Raw genomic sequence first — 21596 nt, forward strand, 5'->3', positions numbered from 1 at the left:
TAGCGAATTGAGAGATAAATTAAGTTGCATGGAAGATAAGCTAGACGACCTGGAGTCACGAAGTCGAAGAAATAACCTGATTTTTCACGGATTGAAGCCGAAAGGTCATTCATACGAAACCTGGGAACAAACCGAGGATGTAGTGCGTGATTTCATGGAGGACTCGCTGCACATGAGCAGACAGGATATCAACAACATTGTGATAGTAAGAGCTCACCGTCTGAATCCTACTAAAACTACTTCACCAATAATAGCAAACTTCATGAGAACATCTGATAAAAGTGCTGTCTACATGAAATCCAAGAAAGAACTGAGCGGTAAGGACGTCCGTGTCACAGAGGACTTCACTCAAAAAAGTCCGAGAAGAAAGACGTGCTCTTTCACCCTGGTTTGTCCAAGCTCGAGACGAAAACCGGAGGGTGAAAATCCGACACAACAAACTTATCGTAGACGGAGCTTCTTTTTGTGTACGATAGAAGCAAGAAAGACATTGTTCAGGTTGCAGGTAGAACTTCCTCCTTCCCTCATTCACCTACCAGCCAACCCTCTTCATACACCGACGCAGCTTCAGCTACACCACGTGGATCTTTGTTTACACCATCAGCTGATCGACACACCCCCGGAAGCAGATCAACAGCAAGGGAGGCCACTCTCAATCCGAACAAATGAGGAAGTGGCCAAGGCCCTGATGTAAACAAACATGGAATAAATATTCTTGTCTGGAACATTGAAGGTTTGCATAAATACGACAATCCGTTATCTCCCATTAAAGAATATTGTGCCAAGTTCGACATTATTAGTTTCTGTGAGTCGTTCGTACGCAAAGCCAATGAGTTCAGCGATTTTCTTGTCGGCTATACAACAATAAACTGTGTGCGTGAAAAACTGCATCGGCTTGGCCGATATAGCGGCGGCATTACTGTTTTGATTAAGGACCACTTATTTTCCAGCGGTCTCATTAGCCGTATCTACACTCATTTCGAAAATTGTGTTGTGCTTCTGTTCTACACAACTAGTTATGGATGGGAAATGGACACTATTTTGATATTCCCATATTTGTCGCCAGAAAACTCTCCCATATATAAGGGTAGTGACACTGATGGCATGTCAGTACTTGAAGATTATCTGTGCACAATCACTGCAGATCACCCTGACAAACATCTGTTTTAGGGGTGACCTAAATGCTAGAATGAAAGACTTCTTTGATTATATACCAGATGATAATATTGACTGTGTATATGAAAATGATGATTATCCCAAAGATACATTTGATATGCCTCGATCTTCTAGAGATCAGGTTTATAATAATTATGGGAAAAACTTGCTGAATTATGTTGCACTTTTGGCATTCATGCCTTAAATGGTAGATTAGCAAATGATTTATGTGGTCAATTCACATGCTTTACTTATAACGGTTGCAGTGTAGTTGACTACATGCTAGCTTCTTCGTCACTATTCCCTTTCATCACGCAGTTTAATGTCGGCACATTAGATAACTCATGTCACTTTCCACTGTCATGCACACTCAATATCAACACACTTAACAGTAAACTCCCCTCCACTGCTTATTCTAATACGCTTACCTCAAACAGTAATGTACAAGAGGGTAAACAGGATAAATGGACAAAATATATGTGGTGCAAGGATGAAAACAGTGCATTCATTACAAACTTTCGGTCATTGTTTAATAATCAATACAGTCATTTAAATGCCCTCATCCATAACAATATCGACCAAGCACTTTCACATTTAGTAACTCTTTTCCAGAAAGCAGCTGATCACACAAAACCATATATAATGGTTTATTTCCTTCACAAACAAGAACTCAACCACCTTGGTGGGATCAGGACTTAGAAAACTTAAAGCATGACAAATATGCAGCACTCAGAGCCCATAGAGATCACAATGCAGACTTTAATATCTTCAGACAGTTACAAACACTATTCAAATGTACATTCAAGCAAAAAAAGATTAAATTTCCAAAATAAACAGAAAGATAAACTAGTAGCAGCAAGCACCAACCCTAAATTATTTTGGAAAACACTTAAAAATTACAGATCTTCACCACAACTTTCACCCAATATCACATGCCAACAGTGGACAGATCATTTCTCAAATCTGTTATGCATTAATACTTCGCAAAACACACCAGAACATTTACCTTCACCTTTACAATCTACAAACAACAATGATTCTTTTTTTGAACCAACCATTTTCCGAACAAGAAATATCCACAACTATTCTCTCTTTGCCAGTCAGTAAAGCCCCTGGTCCAGACGGAATTGCAAATGAATTTCTAAAGGAGTCGAGATGTTTCATTGTTCCTACTCTCACTGTTCTTTTCAACAGAATTTATGACTCTGGCTGTTTCCCTCCCAGTTGGGGTAAGAGCATTATTTGCCCTTTGTTGAAATCTGGCGACAAGAACGACCCCGATAATTATCGTGGTATATCCCTCATTGATTCCCTTTGTAAATTATTTACATCAATTCTAAATAAAAGATTAAAAATCTGGTGTGATTTAAATAATATCATTTGTGAATATCAGGCTGGCTTTAGGGAAAACTATTCTACAACAGAACATTTTTACACTTCAGGCTGTCATACAGAAATATTCATGTAAAAAACAGGGCAGATTTTATTGTCTTTTTATCGATTTCTCAAAAGCTTTCGATACTCTTAAACATGATATACTTATAGATTCTCTTCATAAGGTTGGATTAGATGGGAAGTTCTTAGATATTGTCACATGTATGTATAATTCACTATGTGCCTGCATTAGAACCCCTGAGGGACTTTCTAAGCAATTTTCTTGTAATGTGGGTACCCGCCAGGGATGCATTTTAAGCCCTCAGATATTTATAATATTTATTAATCATTTATGCACAATTATGGAAAATGAAGGTGGTAAGGGAATATTTGTCAATGCTGTTTTCAATAATGTGTATGCCCTTATGTTTGCTGATGATGTTTCGGCTCTTTCGGACACTTGTATTCAACTGCAGAAAAGATAAATGCCCTTGAATTATTTTGCGAGGAAACAGGAATGAAAGTAAACCTTAAGAAAACAAAAGTGGTTGTTTTCAGAAATGGTGGGCCTCTTAGATCTTATGAAAAGTGGTATTTTAATGGGGAACAAATAGAAACAGTATCTTTTATAAATATCTTGGCATCATATTTACACCAAAACTTGTTTGGTCCAGGGCACAATTATGTTTAGCTTCTCAAGCTAGAAAGGCAATTTTATCAATTAATCACTTTCAAAGGAAATTCGGAAACATTAACTGTATAGATCTATTCAAAATTTTGATGCACTGATCACACCAATATTATGCTATGGATCAGAAATATGGGGAACTTCCTATTGTAAAAGTATTGAATCGGTACAGCATGATTTTTGTAAAAGTATCTGAAAATAAATAGGACATCTTGTAATTCCATGGCCCTGGGTGAATGTGGCAGATTGCCCCTGCAACTTAATTATATGACCCGAGTAATCAAATATTGGTGTAGATTGTTACAACTTCCTCATGACAGATTACCTTTTCAAAGCTACCTTATGCTCAAGTCTTTAGATGATAGTGGTAGAACTACATGGGCATCAAAAGTTAAAAATCTTCTGTTTAATTTTGGTTTCGGATATGTTTGGTTGAGCCAAGATGTTGGTGATGTAAAGATGTTTATAAGCTTATTTAAACAAAGATTATCAGATAATTTAAAACAGTCCTGGTACTCTTCTCTGAGTAATTCCTCCAAATGCAACTATTATCAGTATTTTAAATCAGCGTTAAATGTTGAATGTTATTTATCGTTTAACCTTTCTACACATTTAAGAGCTGTTTTAGCACAATTTAGGTGTAGTAATTTTAAAATAGCTGTGGAAACTGGGCGTTATAACAACACTGATTATAATCAAAGATTTTGTATATCATGCAAATCTAAAGGTCTTACCTATATTGAAGATGAATTCCATGTACTGTTCATTTGTGAGTCCTATTCACACCTAAGAGAGAGGTTTATTACCAAATGTGTTAAAAAGCCTTATACTGTATATTCTTTAGCAAATCTTTTCAAGAATACTAATGTAGACACTGTACAATCTGTTGCCTTGTATCTATTTTATGTTAAAAGGATTATTATAAACACACATGAAAGCACATTGTGCCCCTGACTACACTGACATTTCCTTTGAATGTATTTTGGGCCTATGGCCTTTTACTGCAAATAAACTCTGTCTGTCTGTCTGTCATTTAATTCATCTCAATTATTTAAAATTGTTAAAACCCTAATAACCAAAGCACAATCTTATTTCCTTCTCTTCTGTATACTCTGTGCAACTTAATCTCACACTGTATACTCCACCCTGTAATCTCTCGTTTGGGTCAGTTCATTATGCCAGGCAGGTAAATGTCGCGTGTTGTTTTATCTAATTGTAGGGGTACTGGGCTGTAGGGGTTTTGGGAGACAGCCTATTTATGAAACGAGGGAATCGCTCGGTATCTAATGAGCAAAAGCGAGTAAGATACCAATAACATTAACGAGTTTCATAAATATGGTCTTACGCGGGATATCGTTCAGTATTTTATTTATTACTCACCAAACATTAGCAAAAGGATATCCCAGAAATCAAACTTCAGAACGAGTGCATTTACGCCGTCATAACAGGGGTCACGCATATGAATTTATTTCATTTATTATTGTCAACATCAGTCTATTAATTTGATTTTTTAAAACATAACCAAGGGGTTATGAACATGGGACCAAATGACTTCAACCAACATATTATTTTTTCAATATACATGCTATTACACTCAACCGTGCAAAGAACAGATGAATATCTATACTTCGATGTGTTGTGAATGACAGCCGACATTTTGTTTCGGTCACACCGCCGCCATAATTATAGCTCGAATATTGCTGAGTGCGGCGTAAAACTAAACTCACTCACTCATTGTTTCGGTCACGTTCCACTGGTCAAAGTACTTTGGTACTTTGGCAACAGTTTCGACAGCATGCGATGTTATTAAATGGAAGATTTTTTTAAACAGTGATATATTCAACGGGTGAGTAATAAACTTCAATTAATACTCATTGGCTGGGAGAAGAAATATAACATGGTCTTGTCTTTAGCTTATCAACTGACGGGATCAGCATGGTTGATGCATGTCATAGTGTTTTAATTGTGTAGATCGAAGCCCTTGTCAGTAACCCGACTGTCTGGTCCACAAGCGATTGGTAACATTATTTCTTTTACAAACTTTCTACCAGTTTGGAAAAAACACATCAGGCCGGTGAAATGTCATTCTTACGTTTTAACGTCCGATTCATTTTGTTATAAATGGCAATTTTTTTATTCGAATAATCAATATGGAAATCCACTTGCAAGTTCATGTCATTGAGTTAAGGACAGTACAAATGCATTGATCATCAATGTTTTTTCACTATTCAGGTATCTGTCTGAAATCGCAGTTCAAAATGAGACCAGATTCCTTAACGTTTGTCAGCAGATCATCAGACAGAACACTTCAATGTCAACAATGTAAGGATATTCAGGAGCACCGTTCGCCGACGTTCTAGACCTACAGTACATCTCGCACAGCATTAAACATATACACCTGGGGGAAAACATTACATACAACTAGCGTGAGGTCATTGTCTGTCACATCAGAAATTGGATAATGTTTATCAGCAGATAGCCTTATTTTAATGAGACATCTGATAAGCAGTGCGTTCCCTCTGGGAAGTATATAAATTGGAAAACGTTACTATGCTATCAGAATTGTCAGACAAAGATGCTGTTATTTTGGCTAAATATCTTAGCGATCCCTTTGGTGGGGGGAGTCCTCCAAACAAACCAATTCAGAGCAGCTATTTTAAGCAACTGTGATATCATTTTTGCAACTACATCACGTGTCGTTTGCTCTCACCCAGCTTTAAGTGCGGCATGTACCAACTTTTTCATCATGGCCGAATTCTGCATGTGGAGCAGATGTAACCTTGCTCCACAATATCCTGACACCGCTTTGTTGGGGTTACTAGACCCTGTGGACATATACAGTTACAAGCAATTGGTGTCACTGTGTGGCGCCAGTAAGCTTCCATTTTGTCAGTTCGCGAGGACCATTCTTGTTCAGGCCAAGAAACACAAATCAGGTAATGTGTTTGTTTTCTGTGTTTCTGTAACCTGAATGCAAAGTCAAAATGTAGTTTTCAAAGCACTTAGACCATGTCCTACCGAAACCAGTTTCACTCATGTTCAAGAAAACGACAAATCTCCAAAAACCAAAGCGTGAAGCATTACAATTGCCTGTAGTATTATGTTATTTGATGTTAGAACCCCTTTGACTGAACGGCAAGATCAGGAACTCGGTTCTGAAGAAGTGCTATCAAAATCCTGAATTATAAAGGTTACCAACCATATCATATTCTCAGTTCTTTAACCTCACTGTAATATGTTCAGTTCAAAGTATACTATCCATTCCAGTTACAATTTGTCCTCACGGTGACCACAGGCATGTGTTCTGCCAATTTGTTCAGTTCAAAGTGTACCTTTCAATTCCAGTTAAAGTTTCTCCCCAAAGAAGACCGATCGCCTGTGTTCTGCCAATCTGTTCAGTTCAAAGTGTACCTTTCAATTCCAGTTAAAATTTCTCCCCAAAGAAGACCGAGCGCCTGTGTTCTGCCAATTTGTTCAGTTCAAAGTGCACCTTTCAATTCCAGTTAAATTGTGTCCCCAAGGAGGACCGATTGCCTGTGTTCTGCCAAGTGTGTGTGGCCTGGTCTTGCCTCACAAAGTCTGTAAAAAAGCCGGAACTATCTGTTGCAAAGTAAGTCGTGTTTGTTTACTGCATGTAACTGTTGCAGTCAGTGTGCAAAGACAGTCAGTGCGTAACATGGGATCAATTGTGAATTTTGAAAATTTCTAAACGTCTTAGTCACTTACAAATGTGTTGGCAGACTCTCTAAGTCAAGGTGTAAAATAACCCAAATACGAGCATTGAAAACTTTTAGGCACAATATCGTGGAATTTTACACCTTGCTTCTGTACTTGTACCTCAAACACGCAGTATTGAACACAAAGAAATGTCCATTGCCATAGCATAGCTAAACACTGCACCCAGCAATACTCCGGGTGGTCTCGATGTGTATCTGGACCAGAAAATTCTGTTGTTGTCATGAGCATCGATTGACGCCGTTGAGAGACAAAAGCTTACATCAATAAGTCAGCAAATCTAACCACCAAAATACCGTTAGTTGCCACCCGTGAAGGTCCGGGTTAGAATATTGGTCTTCAGTAACCCATGCTTGTCGTAAGAGGCGACTAACGGGATCGGGTGGTCAGGCTCGCTGACATGGTTGACACATGTCTTCAGTTCACAATTGCGCAGACCGATGCTCATGCTGTTGATCAGTGGATTATTTTCAGACAGCCATCATATAGCTGGAATATTGTTGCGTGACACACACACACACACACACATCCCGTTAGTTGCCTCTTCAAATATGGGTTGGTGAAGACCTAGCCTGAATCTATCCTGGAGCCATAGCATATTGACGGTATTTGATGTGCTTTTAATCCATATTTCATATCTGCCTTTAATCCACAATTCATATTTGGGGCGGTGGGGTACCCTAGTGGTTAAGCGTTCGCTCGTCACGCTGAAGGCCCGAGTTCGATTCCCCACATGGAGACAATGTGTGATACCCATTTCTGGTGTCCCCAGCCGTGATATTGCTGCAATATTGCTAAAAGCGGCGTAAAAGCTAAACTCACTCACTCACATTTCATATTTGCCTCCGTCTACATTTCATATTTGCCTCCGTCTACATTTCAATTGTGCGGGTGCTCTACCCAATTATGTTATTGCCAACTGATCACAGTTGTGTCCAAACCTGGCCATGGATATTAGAAGTCCAATTGATGTGTTTCATTTGGACACTAGGTCTTGAACACGATAGTGTGTTTAATTTGTTTTTTAAAGGTTAAAATGGCTAAATTCAAAGTGCTATCTTGCGCGAAAGAAAAGTGTATACTTTCCGTTAGGACCATACATGTACGCAACACGTACTTGAACACTTCTCACAGGTCGTGAGCTTTTAATGTAGAGTAAGCGTACTGTATAACTGTTGTCAATTGTAGTAAAACCTACTGTAATATTGTGTTGATAATAATAAAATTAAAATAAATACCAGCAAGTGTGGTGTCTGTAATTGCAGTGCATATACATAGTTCATATATCATTTTTCAAATTGAGTTAAAGCATTAAACTTAATGTGCATATTCCAGGTGATTCCAAATTTGTGGGTAATATTCAATCATTAAATATCTGAAAATCTTTTATTGTTTTAATGTATGTGTATTTTACACATTCCGTAATGTTGTAGGTTATCCATTTTTTTTTTCTACCATAACCCAGCATTCACAAAACGTGTTAGAGTGAGTGAGTTTAGTTTTACACCGCTTTTAGCAATATTCTAGCAATATCACGACGGCTACACAAGATATGGGCCTCACACATTGTACCCGTGTAGGGAATCGACCCTGGATCTTCGGCGTGACGAGCGAACGCTTTAACCACTAGGCTACCCCACCGCCCCTACCACTGTTGGAACTTGGCGACAATTATTATCCCTTACTATATTTTTTAGTCACTCAAATACAAATAGTCATTTTATTGCTATTGTATTTGTACTGCCATTGTATTTATTCTCTATATTGTAGGCGAAGTATTATGCCTTTGCCGTAATTTGTAATGATTTGTAAACACAGTTATTTCTACAATACAATTATTCAAACAACATAAACATTATTCCTCATTTACCAGGAGATCACATTATTCAATTCTTTGTATGATGTGTGCTTACATATCCTCTCAGGGCACTTCAGCCTTCGTCAAGCTTTATTTTTTCTTAAGGGCTTGGTCACTAATTGTCACAGATGAACGCTTTTCTAAAAGCAGTTATATTTACGATAATAATAATGACTTGGATGTGTCTGGGGAAAAGAATATGAACATTCTGTTCAACATGCCCCAGGCTCTTCGTCTGAATGAATAAAGATCTCTATTCACCATCACGCGATACAGCTCAGTGCTAATGTTCCTTACAGACCACAAGTACTTCTACAACGATGACAACCACCACTGCTTCGATGAGAACCACACCTACTACCACGATGACAACCACACCTACCACCACGATGACAACTACACCTACTACCACGATGACAACAACAACTACCACCACGATGACAACAACAACTACACCTACTACCACCATGACAACCACAACTACTTCCACGATGACAACCACAACTACTATCACTATGACAACCACACATACTACCACGATGACAACCACACCTACTACCACGATGAAAACCACAACTACTACCAAGATGACAACCACACCTACTACCACGATGGCAACCAGAACTACTACCACAATGACAACTACACCTACTAACACTATGACAACAACACCTACTACCACGATGACAACCAAAACTACTACCACGATGACAACCACACCTACTACCATGATGACAACCACAACTACTACCACAATGACAACCACGCCTACTATCACAATGACAACCACACCTACTACCACGATGACAACCAAAAGTACTACCACGATGACAAGAACTACACCTACTACCACGATGACAATCACACCTACTACCACGATGACAACCACACCTACTACCACTATGACAACCACAGCTACCACGATGACAACCACAACTACACCTACTACCACGATGAGAACCACAACTACTACCACGATGACTACCACACCTACTACCACGATGACAACCACAGCTACCACGATGACAACCACAACTACACCTACTACCACGATGAGAACCACAACTACCACGATGACAACCACACCTACCACCACGATGACAACTACACCTACTACCACGATGACAACAACAACTACCACCACGATGACAACAACAACTACACCTACTACCACCATGACAACCACAACTACTTCCACAATGACAACCACAACTACTATCACTATGACAACCACACATACTACCACGATGACAACCACACCTACTACCACGATGAAAACCACAACTACTACCAAGATGACAACCACACCTACTACCACGATGGCAACCAGAACTACTACCACAATGACAACTTCACCTACTAACACTATGACAACAACACCTACTACCACGATGACAACCAAAACTACTACCACGATGACAACAACACCTACTACCATGATGACAACCACAACTACTACCACAATGACAACCACGCCTACTATCACAATGACAACCACACCTACTACCACGATGACAACCACAACTACTACCACGATGACAAGAACTACACCTACTACCACGATGACAATCACACCTACTACCACGATGACAACCACACCTACTACCACTATGACAACCACAGCTACCACGATGACAACCACAACTACACCTACTACCACGATGAAAACCACAACTACTACCACGATGACTACCACACCTACTACCACGATGACAACCACAGCTACGACGATGACAACCACAACTACACCTACTACCACGATGAGAACCACAACTACCACGATGACAACCACATCTACTACGATGATAACCACAACTACTACCACGATGACAACCATTACAACTACCACGATGACAACCACACCTACTACCACGATGACAACCACACCTACTACCACGATGACAACCACAACTACTACCACGATGACAACCACAACTACTACCACGATGACAACCACACTTACTACCACGATGACAACCACAACTACTACCACGATGACAACCACAACTACTACCACGATGACAACCACACCTACTACCACGATGACAACCACAACTAGACCTACTACCACGATGACAACCACACATACTCCCAAGTTTATTGTTCACAAGCGTGAGTATGTTAAGAAGTAACTGCGCATTGGAAAAATATCTCAGCCATATACCAATTATAGTAAAGTATGTCTTGTCTCCGGAAACAAACGTATGAAATGCTGCAAATGCACACGTATATAGTATATATTTTCAGGTCTTGATGACTGCAGGCGCAGGAAGAAAGTCTCTCGGCCCAATCGTCTATTAAGGGTGAGTGAGTTAATATGTAACTTCACATCAGTAATATTTCAGCCATACAGTGGCGAGAGCCACCTGTACATTACATCTATACAAATCTATACCATGAAAGCTTGCTGTCAAAGGACAGTAACACACCTGAGTATCACAGGTTTGGTTTAGGACCAACATGTCATAACAAAATGTATCACAACAGAAAACAATACAATATAAAAAGGGACTGAGTATATAAGTGAAGGCAGATCATCATACCATAACCTTGCCTTTATTGTTTGTGATTTGCTGCCTGCATGGACCCCTCCTGGATTTACACCATCCCATCAGGTGTTGGCGAGACATTTAGCCGAACATTGACAGAACAAATATCCTACTATTAAAACGGTGGTAAATATAAAAATACATCAAATGAAATGAGACGTACGTACCCTCTCAAAGGTGTGCGCAAATAAATTTTGCTATGAATTTGTCAAGCCTTAGCACTAGTAATTTTAACATTTTTTTAGTTATGTTCTGTAGGATGACGGCGGAAATATGTTTCCGCTTTGTTCCTACACTCTCTTGCGTCTCGTTTGTATTCGTTATTAAAGCTTGGTTTACGAATTTGAGGACTTGCAGCGGATTTAGGAATTGTTTGGTCTGCAATTTCAACTGAAAACAACTGCATAGGATCTGAAACATTTCATTAAGTTTAAACTTTTCAATACACATTGTTTCATATAAGAACCAATTGGCCTTCATACTATTCCACCGTAATGAGGGTGGATCTTCATCTGGTTTGATAGCTTTTAGGACAGTAGGGAAGTGACCACTTCCACAAAGGTCATCATGAACAGACCATTCACATTCGTTGTGAACATTTGAATCAAAGAGGGACAGATCAAGTGAAGAATAGGTTCCTGTAGTAGGTTGTAAATAGGTTCTTGAATCATAATTAAAACCCCCAAACTATTATCAGAAATAAAGTCTTCAATAACCTTGCCTTTATTGTTTGTACTTGTACCTCCCTTAGATGGTTGTGCCCGTTCAAACCGCCAATGTTAATACAGGGCTTAGGTAGTTGATCATACAGTTTCTGAAGATCAGATGGTCAAAGTGCAGATGAAGATGGGATGCACAAAGAGCTCAAAGTAAATGCAATGTGCAGAGTAAGGCGAATAGCTACGGCTTGAAGATGAGTATTTAGATGAACAGCACTATGAATGATGGTCTGTTTAACTAATTTAGTAGCAGCTCCAGTTGCTTTATCCGGGAGAAAATTAATGATGATACTTGTACTTCTTATTCACATGTGTCAGTATGTTCTAGATGGGTCTCTTGGAGACATAATGCTGACGGTTTAAGTCTTGAACTAACAACTGTAGCTCACCAAAGTTCTTTTTTGAAGTTCTCTGTACTTCTATTGAACTACATTTGGTGAATGACTCATTGTAGTTCACTTGGTGATCTCTCACGTGAAGGTGATGATGACGAATTCGTTTCACAGAAGTCTGCAACGATGGAGTAACTTCCATGTGGAGGACACTTTAGGCGTTCTGGCCAGTTACCTCTAAAGGGGCGAGATTCCTGGTTGATTGGAAATTGTGTTGAATCACAAATGTTGATGGAAATGTTTTGCATATAATAAATGCTGTCTATGATTGGTAGAATATATATGGTAACTGAGATTGTGTTTGGCAGAAACCATCAAATGGAGTTGAGGTTGTATAAAATGACCGTCCTCCTGAGAGGCTACGTAAAATTGTATCATTCAAAGTACAGTTTTTGTACTATGATTTAATCGTAGAATATGTGTTCGTTTGATACTTGGCTAAAGTTGTCAAATTCGCCACTTTCTGAAGGGATGCTGTGCCCATGGTCTCTGGTATGGTGATCTACCTTCAGTTGGAGGCCTCGCCGCGAATAGCTGCAACATTGCTGATGCGGCGTTAAACAATATTCACTCACTTACTCAGTTAGTGGCGGTTCATTTATTGGCCCATTTTTATCTTGTTTCGTTGCGTATAGAATTATCCTTTTAAGGTAGCGTGCCTTAGTCTAACTCTGTCATAGTCGAGTTATTTTACTGTCTACTGTCTTTTATAGTCACGATATGGCTGCAATAATGCTGATGTGACCCTAACGTTTACCTTACTCACTCACTATAGATAAAACCATCATGTACCAATCACAAGAGATTGCCATACATAACAATACAATATCCAATGGGCTAAAAGATTGTGAACAACTGAAGGTAGATCACTAGAGACAATGTTTACCGACAGGATGTTGTCTCCTGATTGTGTTGTTCTCATTGTTTCAGTTCCGTGTATGGCGACGTGGATAAGCTGTGTTACTTCTTGTTCTCCAGGCGAGTTACTTCCTTGTGGTTCATTCCCTCCTAATCTGGGCCTAGATTTTCGAAGCTCTCTTAGCGCTAAGATAGTCGTAAGTTAATGTTATTATATGGCACTTACGACTATCGTAGCGCTAAGAGAGCTTCGAAAATCTAGGCCCAGGTTTGTTGTGTAAGCACAAAGATCTAACTTAGTGCACTTATTCCGTAGGACTTTCATCTGTACACACGCAAGTTATTCCCCACTCATATCTGAATACACCTCATGCCATCTTCATTTGGGCGGTGGCGTAGCCTAGTGGATTAAGCGTTATCTCGCCAAGCCGAAGACCTGGTTGCTAGTCCCCACATAGGTACAATGCGTGATGCCCATTTCTTGTTTTCATCGTCGTGATATTGCCAAAAACGGCGTGAAACTAAACTCACTCACTAACTCTCTTGTGTTCCACTTCCTACCAATATACGTGTTATTGGAAGTCAGTTTGTCTATGATGGAGTCATAACCAGACTATTGATCTTCAGCAACCTATGCTTGTCGTAAGAGGCGACTAACATGATTGGGTGGTCATGCTCGCTGACTTGGTTGACATATGTGATCGGTTCCCAGTTGCGCAGATCGATGCTCGTACTGTTGATCAGTGGATTGTCAGGTCCAGACTCGATTATTTACAGACCGCCGCCATATAGCTGGAATATTGCCGAGTGCGGCGTAAAAATAAGCTCACTCACTCACTACAATATAGCAGATGTATTGCCGATGTCAACTCACTCACACGTTCCGCCATATCGTGACTTTAAGGGCTCAATATAGATAAAAACAAAATTAAACTACATAAACACCTGGCGACACATCGCAGTACAATAACTAGACTATGACAAATTTACACTTACAACTAGCATGGAACCAACTTCTGCTCGTCTTTAGCTCACACCAACAAAGGTTTTGCCTGTTTTCTATCTGAGATCCCGCTACTATCATTATAACTACTCAAAAGGTGTTGGTGAAATGTGCCGTAGATGCCATTTGTTGTCATTTCCCACGTTCCAAGGCTAGTTATCCCCAACCCAAATAAAAATGTGCATGCATACGGAAATAGGGTCAGATCGGGAAAATAACTCACAACAACAATTAGACCAAGAAACATGGTATCGTGTATTGGTTATAAAATCCACAGGAGACCAATGTTGAATTTCAGGAGGTACCAGCTGATGCAATCAAGTTCATATGTTTGAAAATGAAATAATTTATGGCCGTCTGATAGATCTATGTTAACATAATATATACATAAAGTGGAAGAGAAAGCTTCTCTTTTCTGCTGGCATCAACAACAGTAGTATCATAGACTGGCCTACACCGACGTTCCCGTTCCCGTCAAAACTTTCACCCAGAAATCTGGTATTTTGTGTTAGAATACGTATCTTTCGAATAGGAAATAAAATCCAAATAGAGACCAATGTACATTTTCAGGAGTTCGGGCGGATGCAATGAAGCGATTATATCTGAAAATACGATGTCTCTGAGCAACAGATCTATGTTAACATAACATATACATAAATAGGAATTGGTTTTAGATAAGAACGCTCCCGACAGTATAACTGTGCAGACGTGTTGTGGGTGAAATACATTGTTGATCTTATGTTACTGGCTGCTTTGAGTTTTATGGATTTGAATTCCAAGTCAAATTAGGAGTGTTAGTGGTTGAAGTGTTTGCTCGTGACGTTGAAGACACGGGCTCGAATTCCCACATGAGTACAATGTGTGAAGCCTATTTCTGTTTTTCCCCGCCGTGATATTGTTGGAACATTGCTAAAAGCATACTCATTTACTCACTCCAGGTCTAATTATTCCCCGTCCAAGTGAACTTTGCATAGAGCAACAGGCTTAAGACGTTTGGTTTCCGGAGCGAAACTCACAACCAAGACTAAAATTAAACCCACAAGTATGGTACTATGTTTAAGAATAATGTATCTGCCACATATGAAATATAATCTAATTGGAGATCAAGGTACTATTTTTTCAGGATATAGAGCAGGTACAATTATGTGAATTTATTTGAAAATGTATTGTCTCTTTGTGATAGATATATGTTTACATAAAATAAATATAAAACATAAAGTGGAACAGGACACTGTTCCAAAAATAACAACATACACTGCTCTGCATAAACGTGGCCGCTTCCGCCAGTATGACTGTACATACATGTTGGTGGTAAAATACACGTGGAGAAAATGGTGCTTATTTTCGATTTGTGTGTGTATATAATCCAAGGCTAGTTATTCCCTAAATGTGATTTGCAGCTGAATGATGCATGAACCAAAATTGAAATAGTGTCCAAATGGAACCAAGAACAATGTTTCATTTCAGAAGTTAGAGTGAAGACAACAGATGATGTAATGTCATGGATAGTCCTGGCTTTACATACAAAGACATACAAAGTAACATGAACACCTTCTTCTTTCAGCTGGATCAAACGATGATGGGTTCAAACGTTCTCAGCATACATGTTGGTGGTGTAATAAATATGGAGGAATTGCTGCTTGTTGTGTACATGGGGTCTTTGTGCTCTTATGCCAAGGTTAGTTATCCCTCGTCCATAGGGACATAGCAACAGGCGCTGATTGGGTGTGTGACTGAGTAAGTTTACTTTTAGGCCACACTCAGCAATGTTACAGCTGTGATGCATCGGTTTGTAAATAATATAGTGTTCGTCATTTTATGTGGCACTTGGGATACGATGACATATGTCAACAAAGTCGAGCCTGACCACCAATTCAGGTCGCCAAGTCGCCTCCTACGACAAGCATGGCATACTGAAGACTAATTCTAACCGTATCTTCTATAACACTCACAGTCTGCATAGGACCACCAAGTAAAATACAATGGTACACCAACGAAAAACACAATGTCCCGGTGTGACAGGTTTAAATCTTTGCACCGTGTGATATGGTGTGGGATTGTAAACACTTATCTGCAATATTCCAAGTATATGGCTGCGGGGCGGTCTGTAAATACACGCGTCTGAAACAGACATTCCAGTGATCAACAGCACGGACATCATCGATCGAAATTTGATACAGGGACATGTGTCAACCAAGTCAGCGAGCCTGACCTGCCGATCTCGTTGGTTGCCTCACAGGCTAGGATGTATGTGTGCAACAGCTAAAACGCTGACACGTCTTAACACAGGACGACTCACGCTATCAACATAGTGATAATGACAATTACGCCTATGAGACAAAGCCATACACCGTCGTCTAAGGAAGACGCCAATCTCGTACGTGCACCTGGTGGCCAAGCTTGACCTACATCTCACTTGATGTCTCAAAACGCAATCTCACCGATACGGATGATCAAATGAAGCAAACAAAACCCTCAATATCTCAACATCGATTCCCAATAAAATGAAACACACATTAACATCAATTATGAAGTCAACTCAAACATTTACACAAATACGTAAATGTATATAGATGTGCTTTTTCGGATATATTGAATTTGCTTGGGAATTACATTTGCACATGTCAATTGCGCTGTTCTTATGGACTTGAAATACTGTCTTTCCACATTGGCGGCAGTAATAGTTAAACACTGAATCTGTTTGTTGTTTCTGTGTATCAATAACTTTTCTCTCTAAAATATATGGATTTAGTAACAAGTTACAGGGTCGTCTAAACTGTCCATTCTTTCAGAGTCCTTCATTATTGCCTGTAATTAACCAAAACTATTTTAATTAATGTATCCTAATTGGCAATTCCCTTACTGAAGAGCTCTGTGGGGACATGGGGAAGTATGGGTCCCCAGCAACCCATTTCTTGTTGTGAAAAGTCCACTACTAACTTGCATAACTTGTTTGCCTTGTTACTGTTGGTCTACGCCTCTGTGTCAGTGGAGGACGGGATCATGGTGGTTCATCTGAGGAAGCATATATGTCGCTTTGTCATCCTGTGCTCTTTACCTTGTGATATACAGACTGTGAACCGAACAATGTTCTGCATTTATATCTCTGGGGATATTGTGGCTTACATGTGTCCTGTCTAAAGTATAAAGTTCGACGTTTCATTATTTTCCCCTGGGAGAAAGTGTCTGGTTGTTGTATTTTAGTTAGGTAGGACGTAATTCATAGCAGTGATCGTTTAAATAGTTATCTTAAAACAATTTCTTTTGACTTTTCCTCATTTGGCATTCCATTTCTATAAACTCTCACACAGTCTGATCATCCCGATACCATCGCCTCTCCTCTAAGGGTCGCCCCTCAACTCCCATGCAACGCCAGTATTTCGTCCTGCTTCCAGCAGAAAACCACCACCGTTTGCGCTTGCTTATTGCCAAGTCGCCTCTGAGCCACTGCCGAGACTCGATACTCGATACGTCAGATTTTTAGCCAAAGGCCCGCAATACCAATCAAAGGTATAATCAGACTTCAATGCCTGCATGGCGTGGTGTAAACCTTTGCCTTCAGCGGTGTCTCTGTACAATCTCCATTAAAGGAAAGAGAGTTAAAGTTTTGAAACAGTAAATAATTTATTCTTCAAAGTAATAAACTATTTGCATTTTCGTCACATTGGCAAAAAAGGGTTTTGCAGACATATAGAATATGTTGTTATTATGAAACCCAGGCATCAAAGGACAGCAAAATAATTAGACATATGTTCAAACTATAAGCGGATCACATGTTCCGTATATCACAATAAACACTGACATATACAAATAGCCATGGACAAAAACATGCAACAAAATGTTTAATTGAAACGAAAATTGTTGTCATGTGCTAATGAAGACGCCAAACTAACACGTAATGGACAGGTAAGGTGAGACTGCCATAAAATGGTGATCATTACAACAACCAACAAATCTCCAAGTCTGGCAATGATAAACATACATTGATTGATTGATGTGATCTTACGTATTATTTTATACTACTTTAACCTCCTTTGAGCGTACAACTATTTATAATCATAATTATTTATTAATTCAAATAATTAATATTAAGGAAATTAAACTATTTGATAAGAGGTAAATTTTCAATTCTGAATGTAAGGTTTTACTGTTTACTGTGATAATTGACTGAAGTTTAAGTGATCTTCCTGATCACAATGGTATTCTATATTCATTTCTGTAGGAAACTACGCTAAAGCAGGACTCAACAAATCTGTGGCACTACCTTTCATCACCAACATCAACTATTAACCAATCGTTAGATGTTACCTTGGAGATCTTACACGAAAGACGTGGAACACCCGCGCAGGTACCAATTAGTTACATGCGATAATATCAATTATCGGATAAACCTATTTCAGTTGACAGTCCAGCTGTGAAGAGGTCATCTTGCAACGATGTATTGGCCACAGTAGATATACACATGGAAATTTATTGAAAGGTGACGATCCTCAGTTTTGCATCCCTTGATGAGAGAACTACGGTCAAGCATGTCTTGCTTGACGGTATTGACTTGTTCATCACAAGGGACAACTATTTCAGAGTAAAGACAGTCAATGGACTTTTTAATAAAGTTAATGACTAATATGTTTTGTAACAAATGGTATTCTATAATGGGTAGATTAAATTAGAAACTGTGATAGTCTCTGTTACTCTCCTAAAAGTTGGTTGAAGTATGGTAAAACCATTGTCATCCTGAGCAGGTACATAAGCCCACGTCTTTCAATGTGTATTTACTTTTACAGCCTTGTTAATCGTAGAATAGGTGTTTGTTTAATCCATAATCGCCAATATCTGAAGGGAGGGAGGACTACATTCGGTTGCTGGTGATCTCCAGTCCGTTTTTTTCTGTGATAATCTATTTCTTTTACTGTCCTTTGTCGGACATATTTTATAATATAACCATATTTATTAACAATAAACGACTTGATTTAGTCACGACGTGTCTGAAATATTGTCGAAGTGACTAATACTTATAACTCACCCACTGAGATATTTCCTTTTTTTTTTTACAGATGTTATTTTCTTGAGCAAGTCATAATCTGCTCAAATGCCATACCTCTGAAAAGATGTAGCGTCTGTGACAGTAATATCCAAGCTTTCAACACAGTGACAGGTCCGGTTCCCCGGAAAGAATGTTCCTCCATTCTCACATGGATACACCTGTACATAAATGCAACAAACCGTATGAAAACGCCGCTGGGACTATTTGTAGGAGTTAGACGGTCAGTGTTCACGAAAAGGCTAGTCAAAACAGTGAACTGCACCAGATATTTATGTCACCGTTGCGTCATATTTGCTATTAACATATCTGCTATGAATTGCTCGAGATCTTTACAAATTCATTTTTTAATTAAAACTTACTTTAATGATGTAATCCTGATAAAACAATTTAGCCCTAAACAATAGGGGAAAGAACCAGTTCGACCGTAAGTTAATAGTTGTGAAATGAGAAATACAGACTCGAGCTACACATGAAATAGTTGACGCAGTTTCCAAGGTCTCTTCCCTTTAAGGTTCCCAGGGGAATATAAAGAAACACAAATTATGACTGAATAGATGTCCAAGAGATGGCCCTCTGACTAAACACGTTAAAATGTCCCCGGCATCCCACTGCTAATGTCGGCAGGCAAACAGATGGAGCGTGGAGCAAAATCGGTCTACTCCCAAAACATTTCTCTAGCATTTTAAGTATTTTCCTTGTGTTTAATATATATAATTAAAACAAATATTTCACCAATGAAACAGTTGACCTTACAAACCGATAAACCTGAATGTTATGATTAATGTGTATGTTGGTTGCCACAGCAAATAAATACTTATGAATTATAACAAGTTTTCACATAAGGCTTCTTTAAAAGCTTGTATTAATTGTCAGAGTAACTGACAGAGTAATTGTCAGCTTGCAATATTTATTTTACTGATTTGCGTACGCAATAATATTTTGGTACGCGAATATTCAGGAAATATACACTGTGACACAGCGTGAACAAATTATAGTTCCACGAGTGTGGTTCCTATTAATATCTAAATAATAAACATTCAGTTGATTGTCCAATTTTGATGTTGAGGTTGAAGAAAAGATTGACTCATGATGTACGTTTCAATAACGTCCGCAGAATAATTTGATTTCAAAATATGAATATGTCACATCGACAATATTTCAGCCATATCGTGACTAAAATAAGACAACAAAAGACTGTGAATCAAAAATAATATTAAAGATATAGAATTTAAAAACTAGCATGTATTTCTAAAATATATATATATATCTATGCACAACACAAATAAATAATGAGCTGTAGACTGCGAGAAACTGAAGGTAGATCACCCTACTAGAGGCCATGAAGACTTCATGTGCCGTTGTCTCCTGCATAGACCCTGGCTGGATTTACACCATTCCTTCCCTTGTTAGTGATCGTCGACAAATCTAGCCAAAATATCCACTTAAAGAATATAAAGTCACCATGGATCTGGTAATATTTTCTGCATGAATAGTAATCAGGGTCTAAAACCAAAATGATCTTAACCAAATGTGATGTCATGGAACACCTTAACTTTGGGAGACCCGAGCACACACTGTTTGTTTTATAAGGTAATTGTTGTACAGGCCACATATAACATGCTATGCTTGGTTTTAGGGTCAGACCTAAAACAGGTTGAGAATACAGAAAAGATATCTATGAAAAGGTAACCTGGGGCATCGACCCTAAGAGATCGCCTTCGAAATAAATACAGATGAATACATATATTAAAAAGTGACCATCCTCCTTTTTGTATACTTTGTGATGCATGAATCACAGACAGTCAAGCATAACTATTTCAATGTTTCATTGAATTATTGTTTTTAAAGAGAAACAGAGTTAACTGAAACATTTTGATTATTGTATACTTCTGTATATAGATAAATATCTACATTTGTAAATTATATAAGCAACTAAGATTGGTAGTTGGTATATTCACTGTGGGGTTACGGTACTGTATACTTTTTGTATATGTGAAGCCATGTATTTCAATGTAAAGTTAAGGCTACTTACAGAATCTTTCTACAAAGTTTCTACTTACTTTAAAAGTAAGGGTCACGATATTCTACGACTTCCACCCTATCACTGTGACCTTAACCCCATTGACATGATATGGGGTATTGTCAAAGGAGATGTTGTCAGATCAAACACAACTTATAAATTACGTGACGTAGAGGTTTTGGTTAAGGAATCCCTTAACAA

At 38.8% G+C, this 21596-nt stretch overlaps 1 protein-coding gene across 1 annotated transcript; it reads left to right on the forward strand.

Moving 5' to 3' along the window:
• The first annotated feature begins 9175 nt into the window (after positions 1-9175).
• On the forward strand, positions 9176-10869 carry LOC124260172 (integumentary mucin C.1-like). The gene is made up of 2 exons (XM_046694429.1): positions 9176-10132; positions 10354-10869. The coding sequence occupies exons 1-2, from the start codon at positions 9176-9178 to the stop codon at positions 10867-10869; spliced, it is 1473 nt and encodes a 490-aa protein (XP_046550385.1).
• Positions 10870-21596: the final 10727 nt, after the last annotated feature.

Source organism: Haliotis rubra, unplaced genomic scaffold, assembly GCF_003918875.1.
Source record: "Haliotis rubra isolate DU_JTF1 unplaced genomic scaffold, ASM391887v1 Scf752, whole genome shotgun sequence".
In the NCBI taxonomy this organism is placed as follows: Eukaryota; Metazoa; Mollusca; class Gastropoda; order Lepetellida; family Haliotidae; genus Haliotis; species Haliotis rubra.

Coding starts and splice junctions, on each gene's coding strand:
- LOC124260172 (XM_046694429.1), top strand. CDS start 9,176: ATGACAACCACACCTACCACCACGATGACAACTACACCTACTACCACG. Junction 10,133..10,353: donor CCACACCTACTACCACGATG/GCAACCAGAACT, acceptor CACGATGACAAG/AACTACACCTACTACCACGA.